General features: G+C 40.8%; 1 protein-coding gene across 1 annotated transcript in view; it reads right to left on the bottom strand.

Annotated features, from left to right (window-relative positions):
- LOC308236758 (uncharacterized protein C8orf34) overlaps window positions 1–20,093 on the bottom strand; it is a 266,754-nt gene extending 246,661 nt beyond the window's left edge. Inside the window, exon 1 of the mRNA XM_080646746.1 lies at window positions 19,645–20,093. Within this exon, the coding sequence (XP_080502872.1) occupies window positions 19,645–19,713 (69 nt within the window). The 5' untranslated portion in view covers window positions 19,714–20,093. The remainder of the gene's footprint in view (window positions 1–19,644) is intronic.
- Between the last annotated feature and the right edge of the window lie 543 nt (window positions 20,094–20,636).

The following is a 20,636-nucleotide window of genomic DNA, read 5'->3' as shown; positions in this document are numbered from 1 at the left end:
AGATTACTTATGTCAAGTGTTAGCTGTCATGTTCTAACAATTTGCTGGACTCATTTACTGACACTTGGCCTCAACAGAGTCCTACATTCAATGAGGTTGAGATGTCCCAGTATATCCCATATAATAAAAGGTTAATATGCAAATTGATTGAACGGTGGAATGACCGGTTGCTATGACGTGCACTGACCACCAGGGGGGCAGATGCTCAATGCAGGAACTGCCCCCTGGTGGTCAGTGCACTCCCACAGGGGGAGTGCCGCTCAGCCAGGAGCCGGGCTTGCTGCTCCTTAGCGCTGCTTCGGAGGCAGGAGAGGCTCCACCACCATGGCAGCCCTAAGGACCCCTCAGAGGATGTCCACCTGACGGCTTGGGGAGCAGGCCTAAGCTGGCAGGCGAACATCCCCTGAGGGGTACCAGACTGTGAGAGGGCGCAGGCCAGGCTGAGTTATCCCCCAGTGCACAAATGTTATGCACTGGGCCTCTAGTCCTAATATAAAGAAAAGACTCCAAAGGCTTAGAAAGATAAGAACAGTGGAGTGAGTTTATCATGTGCAAACTCACCACCAATTCTAAATAGGCCTAGAGGACATTCTCTTCACTACCAAGAGAATACCCTTGATAAGCTCTGTGGTGATAGTCTCTACAGGCCAGAGATAACAGTGAGAGTTGTCAACTTAATAGGCTCTGCATTCAACTGGGATGATGTCATCCAAACTAGCAAAGACCAGGTGGCAATGCTTAACTTCCATAGACAAGATGGACATATTTGCCATAATGGGGAAGAGGGACAAAATGATAAGCAAAATATTTTGACTGGCAGTAATCTTTCATATTGTCTGATAATCAATCATGGTGTCTTTAAAGGTGAAATAGATGGGCAGCGTATGGAAATATAACTTAATCTATGTAATAGAAAAAAGAAACTCGATCTAGTAAGCTGAAACCTGATTTGGGTTATCACAATAGAGAGTCTGGCTTCATGAAAATTTAGGGGTGCATCAAGTTGGTGAAGCCTCTGAAGGCCCACTAATCCTCTATAATATCCTCTCCAAAGGGGCTGCACCCCCACCCCCACCTTGCCTAATTCTACAAAGAAGCAAACCCTCTTTGGATTTTGGAGGCATCATGTACCACACGAGAGTGAACAATCCATTAGGCTACCCTTTTTGACTCAGGTCCAGGGCAAGACAAGACTCTGCAGCAGGTCCAGCTTCAGTACATGCTGCTCCAGCACTCAATCCTTATGCCCCAGGAGATCCAATGATACCGGAAGTGCCTGTGCCAAGCAAGATGCTGCTTTGAGTGGCTGGCTGGCCTTCATAGGAGAATCACAGCACAGAACTCTAGAGGATTTTAACGAGGTCCTGTCTGCTTCTCCAGCTAGCCTGTTTCCTTTTGAGATGGACCTCTTGGCTTATTACTGGACCCTCTAAGAACATCTGACTATGGGATATGAATTGGCCATGAGACCTGAGATGCTCATCATGAAGTGGGTATTCTCTGACTCACCAAACCATAAGATTGGATATGTATATTAGCAATCTAACTGAGTGGCCAGATTATTATGATCTCTGAATGCATAATAATCTGGCCACTCAGTGTAGAATACACAAGTAAGTTAAACATGCAGGTAGCCTTCTTTAATGCATACGTCTGCTACATTGCCTCCATTCCCTCAATCCATTCATATGTCTTCATGGGGAGTTCATTATGACCCATGACTAAGACGAAAACTTGAGACTGGTTTAGACCTGGTCCTGCATGATATAGTGGCATAAAATCCAAGTGGACTACTGGACTGTTACAGCACTATAAGTTCACTGCTAAGTCTGCTAAAAAGACAGGTAGAAAAGCTCCCATGCCTTAAGAATATTTATTTGTCCACATAGCTGATCTACTGCCAGAAGTAGAGATCCACTGATTTATAGACAGTGGATAATGGTATGACTCAGAGATTGAAAAAGAACAGAATTGCTATATTGTTTTCAAGGATGTCTAGGGACAGGTGTTTGAAAGAACACCTTAAAATGTGCATAAAAATTTAAGGTATTTGTTTCCTGTCTGCTCTGTGGGTCTGAACCAAAAGAAGAAGAAGGACAAGAAGAAGAAGAATTGACATAAACAACAGCATGTAAGCTGGGGAAAGTGGTAGCTAGAAGTAAAGCACTCGAAAGTCCTTTCATTTTTCATGAGGAAGGCAAAGATGTTGCTCAAATTCTGGTTTTTAAGTTAAACATGCACCCTACTATTTCTGAGATAACCACAAAAGAAAGAAATTAAGTTTAAAACTTCCAAAAAGTAGAGGGAAAATATCTTAAACAACTTATTAGCAATTCAAATTCAGCAATGTAAGAAAATAAAGTATACATTTTAATCAGAATCAATTTCTTCCAGAAATACAAAGTTGGTTTAACATTTTTAAAATTCAATAATGTAGTTTTTCCCATTAATAAAGGTAAAAATCATATGGTAATTTCAATATACAAAGAAATATCTTTAAATATTATTGAAACTCAACATTTAATTTAAAAATCCCAGCAAACTATTAAGAGAAGTAAACTTTTCTAACTTTATAAAAGGTGTCTATTAAAAAAAAACTAATAAAATTACAGTAATCATTCCTCTTAAAATCAGGACCCATACACAAAAAATACCAAGTATTACCATTTCTATTCAGCATTATATTAGAGGTCTTAGCCATGAGAGTAAGACCAGAAAAAGACATAAATGCCACTGAGTCTGAAAAGAAACGGCCATTTTTCCCATTTTCCATTAAGAGTAGCTACCATATAATCATATGGAGACCTCCAAAAAAGGAAATAAAAGCTATAATGACTAAAAAGAAACCACTTTGCTATTGTCACCAATATGGCTCTCAGCAAAGAAAAATACAAAATAATTTCCAGCTAAAGTAAAAAATAATAACATAGCACATTTCTAGATGCACAGTTAGAACCAAACTGAAAAATGTATTGCATTATAATGAAATCCACTTTCTAGTCCAATCAATAAATTAACCTGTGGTAAAAGCCCCTCCTGTTGCTTTCACAGATATGGCATTTGGAAACACTTTAGGTCATGACTTTACTTACATGAGCCTCCAAAGTCACATTTTTAAGTCTCATTAAAGTACAGAAGAAAGTAAACTAATAGATTCTATAGCACCTTCACTAGTCCAAAGTAGAGTAAAAATGACCAATCTTATCTAATAAAGATGGGATATGCAAATTGACTGTAACTCTGAGACAAAGATGGCGGCACCCACAGCCAATAAGGAGGAAATATGCAAATTGACGTGACAAGGTGAGAGGCGGAAGGCAGCTCTGGCCAGAGCGAAGGCGGTTCAGGCAGCCAGGGGAAGGAAGGCCTATTCTCGCACAAATCTTCGTGCATCGGGCCTCTAGTTTATCTATCTTTAGCTCAGTAAGGCATTTGCTTTACATTTAAGAAAAACAAATGTGGACTCTGCTAGGTATTAAATAAAATCTGTGTTAATAAACATCAAATTCATAATCAATATGCACCAGCTATATTTTATTGAATCTTTATTACCTAATCAATAAAAGCCAGCATGAAATATAACAAAACCTCCATTTAACAATTCCATGTATACTATACCCATGTGAGAAAGAGGGCAAACAATTAAATGAAATAGGATGCCTTTTATTTTAGCTGCACCTTTCTTAGGCTTGAACGATTGAATGACATCATGAAAATATTTATTTTATACAAATCACAATATTTATAACTACACTGATAAATGAGGACTCTATGTTACAAAAAGAAAACCCAGAAAATCCAAATCAGTCTTGTTTACACACACAAAAAAAGGGGGGGTCAGTTGACTCACAAACTGACTATAAATTTTAATTCTTTTTCTTTTGTGGATCATCTTTTAATAAATCTTTATTGTTCAGATTATTACATATGTTCCTCTTTTTTTCCCCCATAGCTCCCCTCCACCTGATTCCCCACCCACCCCATGCCCTTACTCCCTGCCACTGTCTTCAACCATAGGTGTAAGATTTTTGTCCAATCTCTTCCCGTACCCCTCTAACCCCCTTTTCCCCCAAGAATTGTCAGTCCATTCCCTTTCTACGCCCCTGATTCTATTATATTCATCAGTTTATTCTGTTCATCAGACTTATTATTCACTTGATTTTTAGATTCACTAAAAATCAAGTTGATAGGTATGTATTGGTTGTCATTTTGTTGTTCATAATTTTTATCTTTACCTTTTTCTTCTTCTTCCTCTTCCTAAAGAATACCCTTCAGCATTTCATGTAATCCTGGTTTGGTGGTGATGAACTCCTTTAGCTTTTTCTTCTCTGTGAAGCTCTTTATCTGACCTTTAATTCTAAATGATAGCTTTGCTGGGTAGAGTAATCTTGGTTGTAGGTTCTTGCTGTTCATCACTTTGAATATTTCTTGCCACTCCCTTCTGGCCTGCATAGTTTCTGTTGAGAAATCAGCTGACAGTCATATGGGTACTCCCTTGCACGTAAGTAACTGTTTTTCTCTTGCTGTTTTCAAGATTCTCTCTTTGTCTTTTGTCCTTGGCATTTTAATTATGATGTGTTTTGGTGTGGTCCTCTTTGGATTCCTCTTGTTTGGGGTTCTCTGTGCTTCCTGGACTTGTAAGTCTATTTCTTTCACCATATAGGGAAAGTTTTCTGTCATTATTTCTTCTAATAGGTTTTCAATATTTTGCTCTCTTTCTTCTGGCACCCCAAAAATTCGGATGTTGGTACACTTAAAGTTGTCCCAGAGGCTCCTTAGACTATCTTCATATTTTTGGATTCTTTTTTCTTTTTGTTCTTCTGGTTGGGTGTTTTTTGTTTCCTCATGTTTCAAATCTTTGGCTTGATTCTTGGGGTCCTTTGATCTACTGTTGAATTTCTGTATATTCTTTATTTCAGACAGTGTATTCTTAATTTCTGACTGGTCCTTTTCCATTTTTTTTTTTTTTTTTTTTGGCATTCTCATTAAGATCTTTAAAGGTCTCACTAAGTTCCTCTGCGGTTTTTAGAAGATTTTTGAGTAACCTTATAAATGTGGTTTTGAACTCTATGTCCAGTAGTTTGCTTTCCTCCATTTCTTTCATTCGTGACATGTTTCTTTGTCTCCGCATTCTGGCTGCTTCCCCATGTTGATGGAGTGGCTTTGTGTGGTAGGTGACCTATAGGGCCCAGTGGTTCAACCTCCGCAATCACCTGAGGTGGATACTCTTGGTGCACCCCTTTGTAGGCTGAGTGCACAGTCTTGTTATAGTTAAGCCTTGATTGCTGTTGGTATACTGGGAGGAATTTACCTCCAAGCCAATTGGCTGTGAGGACCCGCTGTGTCTATAATGAAAGAACTGCTGTGTTGGAGACAACCTTATGGGACAGGACTTGTTTCAGTGGGGCTTTGGTGCTCACTGAGTCTGCCTCTTGAATGTGTCACTTACGGATATGAGGAGTTGAAATCTGGTGTCGTCTCACACTGACCACTAGGTACACTGGCTTCTGGATCTCCAATGGCGTGCAGGTCAGCTACTGTCTGAAGCCACCCAGCAGGAGCTACAGCGAGGACTGCAGATTTCTCCTGGTCTGACCAGAGCTGCAGTTTGTTAGGTTAAGCTGCGATAGGGCAGGCCATTTATATGCAGAAGCCTCGGCGCAGAGCTTGAGTGGGTTTGTAAATTGGGTGGGGTGGAGTCTCAGGGAATCACTAGGCTAGGGCGTGGCCAACAGTGATGGCTGCCAGTCAGCTGTCTCTGCATCTCCGAGTTTCCGCGTCCCCATGTCCCGCGCCCCAGCACAGTAAACAATGATTCCTGCGTGCAGCTCTGCAAGAAAGCCACCCTCTTTCCGACCCGATGGCAGACAGACCAGCTTCTCCCCGTAAAGGTCTGGGTCCCCAGAGTCTCGCTGGAAACTGGAGTTCAGAGTAATCGGGAGCTTGTGTTTCCCTTCTGGTTGAAAGAAACAGCGCACCCAATCGCCAACCGCCTGCCCGATTCGCGCACCTGCGTACCTCAGCTTTTCCGTGCTTGTGCACGTCTCAATGCTCTTTTCTCTTTCCTTCTAGTTGTAGAGCTTCTACTCAGCCAGGTTTCCCGTGGTTCTGGGTGATAGACGTTTTGTCTTTTAGTTGTAGTTTTGGTGAGGTTGTGAGAGGCAGCATGTACAGGTGTATACCTTATGCCGCCATCTTGGTTTCTCCTGTGGATCATCTTTTAACCTTTGTGTATTTTTCCTGGTGAAGTTTAGAAATAGCAGAATATTTTAGCTTGCTTTGTGAACAACATTATGTTGTATTTCTGTAGAGCATGCTGTTTTATATGTATTTATTCAATCAACAAGTATTCAGTTGAATTCTTATGATGCATATACCATAGCAAAAGACAGATCCTTGAAGAAATGGGAGGGGAGGGGGGAGCCAACAATATAGTTAGAAAGAAAGCCATAACTCAGAAAGTAGTCAAGTAACAATGTGGTTAACCACTAAAATGAGTAGCTCAGCCTCTCAGTGCAACAGGATTTCACAGAAACAGAGAAGCTGGGGAAACTAGAGCAGTCAAAAACTTTAATTAAAAAGGCAAAACACAAACTATCCCCTAATAAGTGGTGGATGGTTGGATAGGGGAATACAGTAGAAACTGGGATTTGTGCCCAGGTATTTCCTTCAGAAACAAATACTCATTATGACAGCTGCCAGGAATATCGGCTTTTGAAGGTTCTTACCTGAAGCCTCCTCCAGAATTGTCCTCCCACAGAAGGCAACTTATTCACCCAAGGTCACATTCTTTCCCTGGAAAAAGCCTGCTTGTAATGACTAGAGTACAAAGGCCTAACTACCATGTATCCACTGGAACAACCCTTACCTGCCTCCCCATTCCAGAGCTCCCCAGGTGATCCTGTCCCTATGATCAGCTGAGGACTCTATTGTAACTGCCTCTTCACCCAACTTCTTCCTCTACTCAAACCCTCTACCCTTACTCCCTTCAAGGTGCTGATCCTGTGAATGTACATGCAAAGCTGCATCTCTGAGTCTGTTTCTCAAGGAACCTAATCCAAGACATTATTGAATAAAAGGGAAACATTAGATGCAGAGAGATTATCAAGAAAAGATTTGACATTATATGTTTTGGCAAAATTGATAAGCTAAGCTGGCTACACTGAAGGTGGTGTGTGGGGACAATGAAAAGTTCTGGTTAATCAGATTTTGAACAACCTTGAATGCCACCCTAGTTTGGAATTCATCTCATAATTCAGTGTTGCAAAACCTTTGCATCTTCTGTGCTCCAGGACTGTGAATTCATCCTCCCAGCTGACAGGAAACAAAGCCAAATGTGGTAAAAGGCAAGCATAAAAATTCTCTAAAGTTTGATTAGCTTTGAAATTTACATGAACCTTAGCTGATGTATCATCCAAAACAAAAACAATAGCCAAGGTAAAGTATCTGAAAGATAGTCCAAGTCTCAAAAACCAGGGGATTTGTATGTTTATTTCTCCTTGATCCAGTGAATTAAGAAAATCAATAAAATAAGGTATGCAAAGTGGTGATAGTGAACAGCTAGTCCAGCAATTACATCACTAATCCATGCAAAACCACTATGACCCACCTGCTGTAATTTAATAATTCCCTTCCTTTAGCCACATTCAATAAACTTTCTCAGATGGGGGGAGAGAAATTACATGAACCTTGTATTTTGTCCACAGTTAGCATTTGTTATAATGAATGAATGCTCTTGTTTAAGAAGCATGGCCCCAGTGAATGGATAAATGACATGATAAATGTCACTGTCTGGAACAGTTAATTTGTCAGCCACATGTAGAATGGCTCGGAATGGCACAATCTGATGGAGTTTGTGTGGTTGCCAGGATTAAACTAGCAATGATGATAAGAGCAAGGAAGTGTTGCAAAGGGCATTTCAAAGAACAAATTGAAAGGATTTGGTAATTTACCAGATATATTTGTTTAAGAAAAGGAAGGCATGAAAGCTATCTGGGCCTTGTGGAGAATTATTGAACTGCAGCTGAAATAAAAAGGTAGGGAGTGGAACACCTTGTGTTGTTTTGGCTTCCTTTTAGTCATTTTGAGTTTGAGGTGCCTATAAGATAACTTACACGGAAAGTCTTTCAAACAGTACCTACTCAAAATTATTTCTGGAATGGGAGATGCCATGTAGACAGCTGTCGATATGGTGATGGTACAGCACATTCCCGCCTGGCCTTAGACATGTCCAAATGAGATGCCCCATGTTTCCTTTATAATGCTGTCAGCCACCTCCCTCAGTGTTCATTTTTCCAGTTGATTCCTGAGTGTTCCTACAGAGCCCAGGACAAGTCTTGTGAAGCCAGGTAATTTGTAAAGTGCACAATTGTGTGTGTGTGTGTGTGTGTGTGTGTGTGTGTGTGTGTGTGTGTGTGTTTCTATTTGAAAAAGGGTTTTAAAGGTGGAGGAGGGCTCGTAGAGTGACAGTAGGCTTGTATTTGAAATGTTTGACTTCTTTTCCATCTCCCCAGGGTACCATTTCTACTCCCCTGAGGCTCACTTCCACTCTACCTGTCCTCTGATCACCATCACTTCTGATCTGGTTCTTCAATTAGGGTTTTTCTCTTAGCCTGGGGCAAAAATCCCCATTAAGGTTTTAACTGACAAGAAATTCAGTATTAATATGCAAATATGCTACTAGTCATGTGAGAGTCAGTAAGGGCCTCTAGAAGACCAAATCACCTAAAAGCAATGTAGAAGCAAAACAGAGCTTGGAAAACAGAATGGGTTCTTGGAGCAAAAACTAGCCCATTAATCTGGTACCTCATATAAAAGCTATGAACCATTCTTACTTTCCATTTTTTTTTTTGTGTATCTTACACGGTTGTACTAATATTGCTTATTCAGGGGTGGGCAACAAGGAGGCTTAGAATTGTGAGTACATGAAACACAGAGCTTATTATTATATTACTAGAGGCCCGGTGCATGAAATTCGTGCATGGGGCGGGGGGGGGGTGGTCCCTCAGCCCAGCCTGCACCCTCTCCAATCCAGGACTGCTGGCTCCCAACTGCTCACCTGCCTGCCTTCCTGATTGCCCCTAACAGCTTCTGCCTGCCAGCCTGATCACCCCCTAACCACTCCTCTGCCAGCTTGATTGATGCCTAACTGCTCCCCTGCCAGCCTGATTGATGCCTAACTGCTCCCCTGCCAGCCTGTTTGCCCCTAACTGCCCTCCCCTGCAGGCCTGGTCACCCTTAACTGCCCTCCCCTGCAGGCCTGGTCTCCCCCAACTACTCTCCCCTGCAGGCCTGAGTCCCCCCCAGCAACTGCCCTTCCCTGCAGGCCTGGTCACCCCCAACTTCCCTCCTCTGCCGGCCTGGTCACCCCTAACTGCCCTCCCCTGCAGGCTTGATCACACCCAATTGCCCTCCCTTGCAGGCCTGGTCCCTCCCAACTGCCCTCCCCTGCTGGCCATCTTGTGTCCACATGGGGGCAGCCATCTTTGACTGCATGGGGCGGCCATCTTGTGTGTTGGAGTGATGGTCAATTTGCATATTACTCTTTTATTAGATAGGATTATTCATTAACCACTGCATTATTTATTTGTATTACAACTGTAAGCCTACTTTTGCCCACCCCTATGTAATGTGGAGTTCATCTTTTCTATATTTTTAATGGGTAATCCATGAAAAATGACTTGGGAAAGTTGATTTAACCCTTTTTTGAAAAAAGTTAAGAGGAATAAAAATAAATAGCAAATTACAGGAAATGGGCTCCTGAACAATGTAGAGATATGTCAAAGGACAAGGTTAACCAAGCCCCTTTCCTCATGGAGGTTATATTATAGGAGGAGCCAAGTACTGAACAGATGGATAGGAATGTGCCAGTGACTGAGTACTGTGGTGGAAATAAAACAATGGCAGGATGGAGGCTCACTGGGAAGCTGCAGAGAGTGAGCTGTCTGTGGGGCCCCTCTAATGAGAGGTTTAACTTGAGATCTGAAGAACAAGAGAGACAGCCAAGCGAGGTGTTGGGAGGAGGGGAGGACCTTTCAAGCAGAGCAAATAGATCATGCAAAGGCACTGACACACAGGCAGATGTTAGGCAGCCATGTCTCTGCTACTCCCAAAACTCATCCTGGGACAGAAATCATCAAACTGAAAATAAATTTTCAACAATCCAGAAGGAGCAAAATATTTTGTCCAAAGAAAACCAGCTAGAGTGTGTATCAACAGGAAACAGATAATTCAAATATATCCTATCATGTATCTAAATTATTTGGACCATGAGTGGGTGACTTTACGATTTATATAACATACTTATATTCATCCTTACTTCAAAAAGAATTTAAGATATCTTCCATAGAACTAAAAATTATGATCAAATTGCATAAATGAAATGTGAAGGGAATAAGATAAAGTACAAGTGAGGACATTATGTGTGGGCGGGGGCGGGTGTGGTAATAATGGTCTACATTCTGGCTATCACTAAGCTATGAGTTTTCCAGAAACCTAGAGCAGGGGATGTGTGGTGGGAAAGGAGGGCCTGCTATTAGTTAAACAATTCAAAATATACATACACCTTTTCTGGCATTATAAAATTAAGCAGTAGTTCCCATAAGAGGATTCTGTCTGGTGTAATGAACATGCCCCTCCACATCCTTGAATTGACAAAACTGTATTTTCATGCTCTGGTTCTTACGGTGACTCTCAGGACAGGCTTCTTAAATCACTCCACTGTACAACGCAGTGAAAGTAAGTCTTCAATGGGCCACCTTGTGCAGAGTGGGTATCCAAGTCACTGTTCAACTAATTTTATCCAAAATACGTTTTTAATAACTTGAGAACTTAATGTACATGACCCTCATGAATTCTTCCCTAAATATTATTTCTCAAAACTGAATGATAGATGAACTTAGTGACACTGATCTCTGTCTTGGATTCCCTACCAATCCACAGATCATAGCAATGGGATGTTGCCAACTATACACAGACTTCAATGTCTTAACCAGTGGTCGGCAAACTCATTAGTCAACAGAGCCAAATATCAACAGTACAACGATTGAAATTTCTTTTGAGAGCCAAATTTTTTAAACTTAAACTTCTTCTAATGCCACTTCTTCAAAATAGACTCATGCAGGCCGTGGTATTTTGTGGAAGAGCCACACTCAAGGGGCCAAAGAGCCGCATGTGGCTCGTGAGCCGTGGTTTGCCGATCACTGTGACTTAACCAAATATTAAGTGAGGATTTGAGTTAAAATAATTCTGTGAAAGCTGATGCTTCATATGAATTTCCAAAAAGTAAAATATTTGTCTTCTGTGTAAATTTAAAGGTGTTTTTGCCATACCCTTGCTATGCCACTAAGAGGAAAGATACCAGGGAATGTCTTAATATTTTTAGTTAGAATAAAATAATATTCTGTGTTTAACAAACTGTAGTTGTTTTTTAATTACCATTTATATAATGCTAAGATGATTATTATATTTTTTAACAAAATATAAAAGGACAAAATGAAATACCAGGTCCACTAGAAAGAATTCATAAAAGTAAGCATTAATTCAAAAATATCTCAAAGAAGATTACATAATGAAGTCCACTTCACACATATAGGTATGTTATTTAAAATACAAGAAAAAACAAATGTATTCTCAATTCATAGTTTGTCACTCTGCATTTTGATCAATAGTTCAATCAGTAAATAAATAGCAGGAGTTATATACTCCTCTATACTTCAAAAAGAAACTCCTCTTTTTTATGTTAAAGGAACAACTTACAACCTAAAACTATCAGAATGTTTCACATAGAACACTACCCAACAACCAGAGCACTTAGATATTTTTAATAATTCATGTTTTAATGTGATTTTTGCTAAGAACTTCCAGGAATAAAAGCTACAACAACAGAAACTAACAAATCTTCCCTTGACTTTATTCAGTTTACATACTTGATTCTATGGCAAATTTCTTGAAAACTAATATCTAAATCTGATTTCAAAATGAGTCTTACTTCTAATATTATAATGCTGGAATGAACTGATGAATATGAAAATGGACATGGCATATAAACAGAAAACAAAGACAGCTTTGTAAAATTATGAGTGTATCAGTCTTTTCTAAATACACCTGAGTTTCTGAGGACAGGAAATGTTTTACTTACATTTATATTTCTCAGTAGGTAATACAGTACCCAATAAATATATATTGAAGGAATGGAAATAAGGTTTCAAATATTATGCACCAAAGAATTTAATATCTGTTGAAAAGATAATAAAGTCATAATGAGTTTTCAAGGTGAAATCTCCCATAAACTCTGAGGATATTCCCAGACTCCTACTGCACATTATCATTTATACACAATCCACACTTTTCAGAAGTGACGGGCTGGTCCTGATTTCTTTTCATTCATATATGTATTGACAACTATTTAGTAGACTACCTACTATACACCAGACATTTTCTATGAAGACATAAGCAGTTAAAACTGATCAAATATCTGCCTTTAAGAAGTTATATTCTAGTGGAGTAAAGAGAACATAAGCTGAAATTATAAAAATCCAGTGAAATAATATCAAATGACAATAGGGATGCGAAGTAAAACAAAGGAAAGCCTATTACAGAGAGTGATGGGGAGTAAGGGAGTGAAGGTTTCTTCTGAAATAATAAAAGATATTCTGGGCTGTTTTCTAACTTTACACAATATTTCCAAATTTTGCCAAAGTATATTGTCAATGTTGAGATACAGCAACAAGCAAGGCCTCCCCTGCCCCCACCAACGAACATACACACACACACACACAGACACACCATTCACACTTTACTCTGCCAACTGCTGCTCTCCTTTCTCCTTTTCAGAGATAGCAGAGCTACAACCTAAGCAGATGCACACTCTGAGTGTGTTCTAATTTCCAAAAGCAACTTATTACATGGTCTGTCACTGGGTTACTAATATCAACAGAAAAGAGAAATAGTAGCAGCATATAATGTGATGGCAGCCAAAACTGGGTGTTCACCAAGTGGCAGACACTGAACTGGGCTCTTTAGACTTTGTTTCCTCTCACATGTTCCTCATAAAATACTCCTTAGGTACTGTCATACAGATGAGGACATGGATGTTCACAGGATCAAGTAAATTGCTCAGGGCCATTCGGACAGTAAATGACACTAAGCCAGAGTTATCACCAAAGATCACCTGCCTCATCCCATGTAACTCTGCCATGTATCTTCCTCTATATTAAATGCAAATGAATTTGGGGGAGTTAGGCATTAAGCCTCGCACAGCAGTGTGAATTAATTTATCAAGCCCTCTCCAGAAAGCAGATATTAAAAAGAGAAAAATATGGCTGAAAGGGAATTAAATTAGGTTAATTTACTTAAGTACATAATTAAAAGTTATTCACTGTTCATAAAGGCTAATTAATAGAATGGAGGATATTTTTCTCTCCATTTAAAAAAATAAGTATTAAGATGCTGTCCTGGCCAGTGTAGTTCAGTTGGCTAGCGCATCATCTGGTATACCAAAGGTTGCATGTTTGACTCCCAGATAGGGCACATACAGAACGCAACCAATTGATATTCTCTCTCACATCAATGTTTCTTCTCTCTCCCTTTTCCTCTCTCTAAAATCAATAAACATAACCTTGGGTGAGAATTTTTTTTTGAAATATGCTATTTTCTAGCTGGCTCTAGCTTCAATGTGTTTTTTTCCCCACAGAAGGAAAAAACATATTAAAGTCAATACTCTGTTTAATTTAATGGATACCTACTGAGCTTTATAACCTTCAAGAGCTTCAGATCTACTTTTAGATACAATACATGATATAATATATGAACAAACACCTACTGTCAACAGATTACTATAACACATCTTTCAGCCTGTCCTCCACTAGAGGGAGGGAACAGAGAAAAGGAAGAGAAAGCAGGGCAGGGCCCCTATTCAGACCAGTCACAACAGTTCACTTTGGTAACATATGCATCTTAGTGCTGTAAAATTCCCTCCCAGCATTGCTTGAGCTGTGTCTCACATATTTCGATATGTCATATCTTTCTTTTTGTTATTCAATGCATTTTTTAAATTTCTCTGAGATTTCTTCTTTGACCAGTAGATTACTTAGAAGAGTGTTGCCTATTTTCCCAATGCTTTGGAAATTTTCCTGTTTTCTTTCTTATTTCGTATTTATTTAACATGTCTTTTCAGTCTGAGACCTCCCTTGACTTTCACCACCTTAACATTTTTGAAGACTCCAGGAAAACAGAATTTCCCCAACGAATTTATCAGATATGTTTCCCATTACTCAATTCAAGTCCTGCGTGATTGGCAGAAATATTACAGAAGCAACACTACATTGTTTTACCTGCATCCTACCAGGAGGCACAGGATATGGATCGGTTTGATTATTTAAAGTAGTGTCTGCCAGGTTCCTTCACTATAAAGTTACTTTTTCCCTTTGTAATTAAAACTATTCTGTGAAAAGAGACTAGAGATGTAACATCTCATTCCTCATCCACTTTTCACCCATTTGTTTTCTACTGTGATGTTCCACAGCATATAATCTCTTGGAAATGAAGTTAAGCTGCTTATAATATGGACAAAATAAATCTCTTGATCCCAATAAGAAGCTATATTAATGTTTCTTGCCTGAATTACTAAGAAGATGGTTGCCAAGTAGTGATTTTCTAACTCCATCATCCCTCCTATTTTTATTAATTGTCATTCTACTATATGATAAAGCATTCTCATCTCCCTATAAATTGAATACATTCATGTATCACATTATTGTCCCTGTGCAATAAAATACTATTTTATACAGCAAGATAATCTGTTACCATCATTTTTTCGTTGTTTTGATTCTTAAGATGTCCTAGATTTAGTTAATAAGAGCTTCTTAAAGCTGCCTTCTATATTCTTCTGACATGTACCTATTTTTCTTTGGCCACTTACTTACTTTCTAGCATAAGATTTTTCAGGTTCATCTTGTACTTTCTCAGCTCCAAAGCTGGAATCAACCATTTCTCCAAGGATACCTGGTTCCACTAACAGAGAATGGTATTTATAATCCAAAATCTGGTCACTAAGTGTGTTTATTGCTACTGGGGTATTGTTATTCCCAGGCCTTCACAGTAAGGCAGAGTAAGGAAATAAATGTATACATTTATATATACTAGTTTGTTAATACACACAAATCTATACTTATTTTTATTACATCTATATCTATTTTATTATTGAAAGTCATTAGACACATTAATACCTCCAATTTCATTCCAGCACCACAAGGTTCATTCTACCTTTTTTCCTTTTTTATATTTGTGACGCCCATCTCCATCGGTGTGATAGTTTGCTCACATTGTGTTCAATATATTTAATTACTTTCTCAACACTCCCCTACCTCGTAAGTAACAAATCTCCTGATCCTGCCAGGTGACTACCTGATACTCTCCAGGCCAATTGGATTTCAGCGTTGCAGATGTGACTGGAAAGTGTGGGACAGGGTACCTGGAAAAAGCCACTTGTGCAGCAGCAAGTGTGTGATTGATGCAGGCTATGGATGACCATACACTGGACATGAGTCCATCTCATAACACCTGCCAAATCAATTAGCACAAATTCAGGCCATGTAAGTAGAGGTTCTTTGAGCTAAATAAAGAAGGTGATTTTACTTGGAGTGAATCAGATTGCATTTGGAGAAATACAGTGAATTTGGTTGTCCACATCTTCAATACACAGAGATTTAAAATTCTATGGAGATTTTATAAAGGACCTTCTATTCTGCTTTTTGGTTAGTTTAGAATTTTACACTCTTGTGAGTACATTCAGGCCTGAACCAAGATATATGACTGCCCTGAGCAGCTTACAACCAATAATTTTCAAGTAATTATTCTATTTTAACAGCAATGTATCCTTCTCTATGTTGAAAATAAATTTACTGTGATGTTACACAGCATATAATCTCTTGGAAATAAAGTTAAGCTGCTTATAATATGGACAAAATAAATCTCTTGATCCCAATAAGAAGCTATATGCCAGTTAATTATTCAGTTTCAGAATTTGTGACTGCCAAATTCTTTGATGGTTAAGTGGTTGGCCTTAGGGTTTGAGATAAATCTTGTGTTTACATTATGCTTCTTCTCTATGTGTGTTGCAAAAATACTCCCCTTTGGTGGGAGACAAACCATGTCACAATTAAGGAACTATGTGTGGAAATCCATAGTAAATGGGATTTTAGTGTTAATTTATTGAAGTGGTGTCAAGCATTCCTTATAGATTGATGCCCAGGCTTCCCTACCTGCCAGCCCTGAATAAATCAACAGAATATTGAAAGTGTTACATCGTACAAAAATATGAAATAGTTGTGGAATGCAAGTCATCACTACCATTTTCATCTTAAATCTTCATATTATTTGATTAAAATACCATTATCCAAGACTAATGCAATAATTTCTAGGCATAGTTTTATAATACCTCAAAACATCTTCAATCATATTTAAAGGTAGCATAAACTTACACTACTAAATCATCTGGAAATAAGATTCATTTTAATTTAAAGTAGTTTTTGAAACACCATATTGTGTGCAAATGATAAGATGTTAGAAATAAAAAAAAATTAAGTAAGAGATAAACCAGCAAGTAAGTAAATAAGATATCCAGGTGAAAAACAAAACAAAACAGGATACAAGTAACCTCAATAATAGTGTATGTGACCTTTGCTATTGTTTTAAAATAACATTCACGTGCTCTCTTTGAGATGCCTCATTCCAATATGTTTTTTTTTTTTTAAATAAAAATAAAAACAAAACATTCCAAATTTACAAAATCTGTAAAGGGGACATAATGTCAGGTCTTGTATATTTTCAAAACAAAAGTAAACTTATTTCACCAACTCCACTACCTCAGCACAAACACAAAAAATCACAACAAAGCACATAGACTAAAACTAGGAGACATCTAACCATTTCAATGAGTGTCTGAGAAAAGGAGATTTTAGCTTATGTCACTGTTTCTTAAAATGTGGTCCAGGAATTAAATACATAATAATCTGTGCCTCTTACTATATTTGAACTCCTGGCTCCCCCTCTGGTTTCCAGAGCAGTTCTTATAAGAACCATTGACCAGCCGAAACCAGTTTGGCTCAGTGGATAGAATGTCGGCCTGCGGACTGAAGGGTCCCAGGTTCGATTCCGGTCAAGGGCACGTACGTTGGTTGCCGGCACATCCCCAGTAGGAGGTATGCAGGAGGCAGCTGATCGATGTTTCTCTCTCATTGATATTTCTAACTTTCTATCCCTGTCTCTTCCTTTCTGTAAAAAAATCAATAAAATACATTAAAAAAAAAAAAAAGAACCATTGACCAAAGTGCTGGGAGCACTGAGGAGAAGGTTAGACCAACAACATCTGTGCTACACCAAGTTCTCTGGTTTTAGAATGAGAGGAAATAGGCAACTACAAGCTGGTGAGATTGTTCCATTTTGTGAAGTATGTGTAATTCTACTCTCAAAACTGAGCTCTCTAAAGATCAAAATTACTGTATAAAGACCTGCTTTTCCTAAAAGAGAACGTATCCATTTTCTCCCTTCACTTTTTAAAAGTGCACATCAATCCTTAAAAATCAATTACTCATCACTACATATGGGATGTATGTAACACGTCATCAACAAAATCTACAAAAATCAAAGCACATCATTTTTCCCTTTGTATTGAATTTATTGGGGTGACAATGGTTAACAAAATTACATAGGCGTCAGGTGCACAATTCCTTAGCACATCACCTGTACACCGCATTGTGTGTTCACCACCCCAAGTCAAGTCTCCATCCATCACCATTTATCGCCTCCCTCCCCCACATAGTTTCCTCCACCTCCCCCAATCACCACACTGTTGTCTGTGTCCATAAAGCATACAATCTTGTCATTGTTTTTTAGTGAGGAAGTCTTATGAGAAAATTTTGACAAAACTTAATCTCATCAGTGCAGAACTAGCTGGCGAGCATTTTTTTAAAATGCGGACTTGATAAATACGAAGTTGGATTTATTTCCTAATTATGTAGAAAGTTTACATACATTCCAAGCTCTATTATCACTTGGAGAAACTCTTCAGAATTTTAAAATATGCTGAGAACAGAATCTATTTAAAAAACAACTCAGTTATTCACCCTAGTAAATTGTACATATTCCAAGAGAGTAGAAGCACTCTAAATACATTTACTTTATCTTTCTTTTGATGTAATTAATACAATGTGCCACAAAGGGTTATTATGCTTCTGTTTTTTAAAAATATGCACATGGGCTTGCCTATAGTCTCCAATTATTTCACTAAAGGTAAAGGAATTTAGTAGCTCAGCAATTCTACTTTGCTTTTGGATTTGGACCTCCTTTGCTAACACTTTTAGCAGAAACAAGAATCAATTCACACAGTGTAGGACGTTATGACTACACAACAGTGAGTTTCTGCAGAAACTATGGCCAGTCTTTCAAGACAGCACAGCATTAAGGATGGACAGAAAACCAAGAGATCGCGCAATCCTGGTTATTTCAAACCGCTCCTCCCTAGAGAAAAGACCTATCTGATGGCACGCCCTCGTCCCTGTCTCCCTTTTTGTGTTGAGGCATTAGTTTGAATCACTGTTTTCTCTGTTGTTCTCACTCTCTTAAGTCCTAGAAAAGCTGCTCCATTCTGGGTACCTCTCCCCGCTGCTGCACTTCAGCCCCAATCAGAGGCCAGGGACATGTCACCCCAAAGAATGGCCACAACTGCTTTTTGCAAGGGCAAGCGAGGGTATCTGAACCCTCCCACAGCCCCTGGATGCCTGCAGGTGCCTAGCTAGGAGGTTCAACCTGGAGGAGAAGGGACAGTGGCCTCCTCCCTCCCTCCTGCCTCCACATCTGCCCAGCCTTTGGCAACCGGTGGGACACTTGGCCCGCGCAGGGTTTCCGTCTCCCATTCTCATTTTCTTGAGTCCTCCCGTTCTTCCTTGCTCCTACCGTATTTTTGTCACCAATATTGTTGGCAAGAGAACACAGCACAGAGCTGCGTCTCCTTCCCATAAATGCGTGTGTGCTTTTCCTGAACCTTTCTCCGCCTCTCCCCCTCATCCAGGTAGTGTCTGGCATGCTCTCCTTTCATCCAGACCCCAATGTCAGCGTCTCCCTTTGACAATTTCATTCAACACGCCCGCACCTACCCAAGCCCACTCCTTACCAGTTCCACTTTCTCCCTGTTAACCGTGTTCCTTCCACTGCTAAGCACCTCCTCCACCTTTCCCGGTTCTACTACTGCCCACATTTTTAAAAATTCAATATGCGAGACAGCATGAATTCCAGAAAGCGTGTGTGTGTGTGCGTGTGTGCGTGTGTGTTTGTGTGTGTGTGTGCGCGCGCGCGTGTGTACCTTCCCTCAGTCTGTCAGGGTCTTGGGCGTGACTTGGAGTGCTGGACAGTCAGATGGCTCAAACTTCCCTGCCAGGCTGAGGCTGGGCCCTGCCGCGCTCACCTGTCTGCGCCCAGGTAAGCAGGGAAGTGCCAGCCCGCTGTGTTCCAGGACACCTGGCCGGCGGCAGGGATAGCAGTGACCTGGAGCCACAGGGGCGCCCCTCCTGCGCGTTTGTCTCTATTCCCCCTTCCCTCCAGGTGATCTGCTTCTGGCTGGGCACCCCTTCCTCCACAGTGCCTTACCTCAAACAGGGGACCAATCTTGTTCTTCTCCAGGTAAGCCTGGATGCGGGATTGCTGATAGGACGCCATGGAGACAGCAGAAGCCAAGCAGAGTGCGGGCTGAACGCGCCTCTGCCTGGGGCTCGCCCGCCTTCTCCCCTGACTGGGGCTGGGACAGGAGCTCTAGAGCCTGGGCTCCCCGGCGTGCGGGTTTGGCCCGGCCACGGGTAAGCGAATGGGGCGCCGACAGCCTGGTAACCCGCACAGCGCCGCCAACTCAGACAACTCGGAGACGCGGGGGGAACTCATTCACTGCGCTCTCCGGCTGCACCGCCCCCAAGGCTCCTGGCTCCGGCTGCGCGGCACTGGCTGCGGCGCCCCGGGAATTGGAGCAGCGGTGCCTTTCTCCTCTGGGCGGCAGCAGCGGGGACTAGGGGGCCTGAGGCTAGCGGGGAGCTGCTGCTCCACCCAGAGAGGCACCTGGGGGCGCCTTTGGTGGCCGGGGGCCAGGGACTGCACCGCGCATAGAATGTGTGTCCGCGTGCAGAGTGCAGGTTGCGTGTGCCCCTCTCCCAGGTTACAGCACAAACAACCCGGGCTTCTCCCCAGCCTGTGCTCGCCCTGCCCGCCGCTCCCTAGCGACAGCGCTGCTCAAAAAGCCAATGGTGAAGGGGCTTCTTTCAAAGTGCATATAAATCTGGTGCTTGTTGGCTAATATATGGCAGCTGCAAATGCAGTTCGCAAGGGGGTCGTCCCCACCACCCCATGGGAACCTCTCCTCGCCAGCTCCTGTGTTGCCTACACTGGTTCAGGGTCCGAGAAGGGCAGGGTTGTGAAAAGGTGCGTGGGTCTGAGGGTTTGCCACGAAAATGAAGTTACCTTCCTTTGGAAAATCTGACTTGGCTTGGAGCAAGTGGACCGGCCGACTGCAAGCTGAGAGCCCAGCAGAAAACTCCCAAGGGTTGGGAGCAACCCTTCAGCTTTGGACAGGAAGAAGAGATCAAAGCAAGCCA

The sequence above is a fragment of the Plecotus auritus genome, assembly GCF_963455305.1.
Source record: "Plecotus auritus genome assembly, chromosome: 11".
Taxonomy (NCBI): Eukaryota; Metazoa; Chordata; class Mammalia; order Chiroptera; family Vespertilionidae; genus Plecotus; species Plecotus auritus.
Note: the sequence above shows the minus strand (reverse complement) of the source record. Positions and strands in the feature narration are given on the sequence as shown.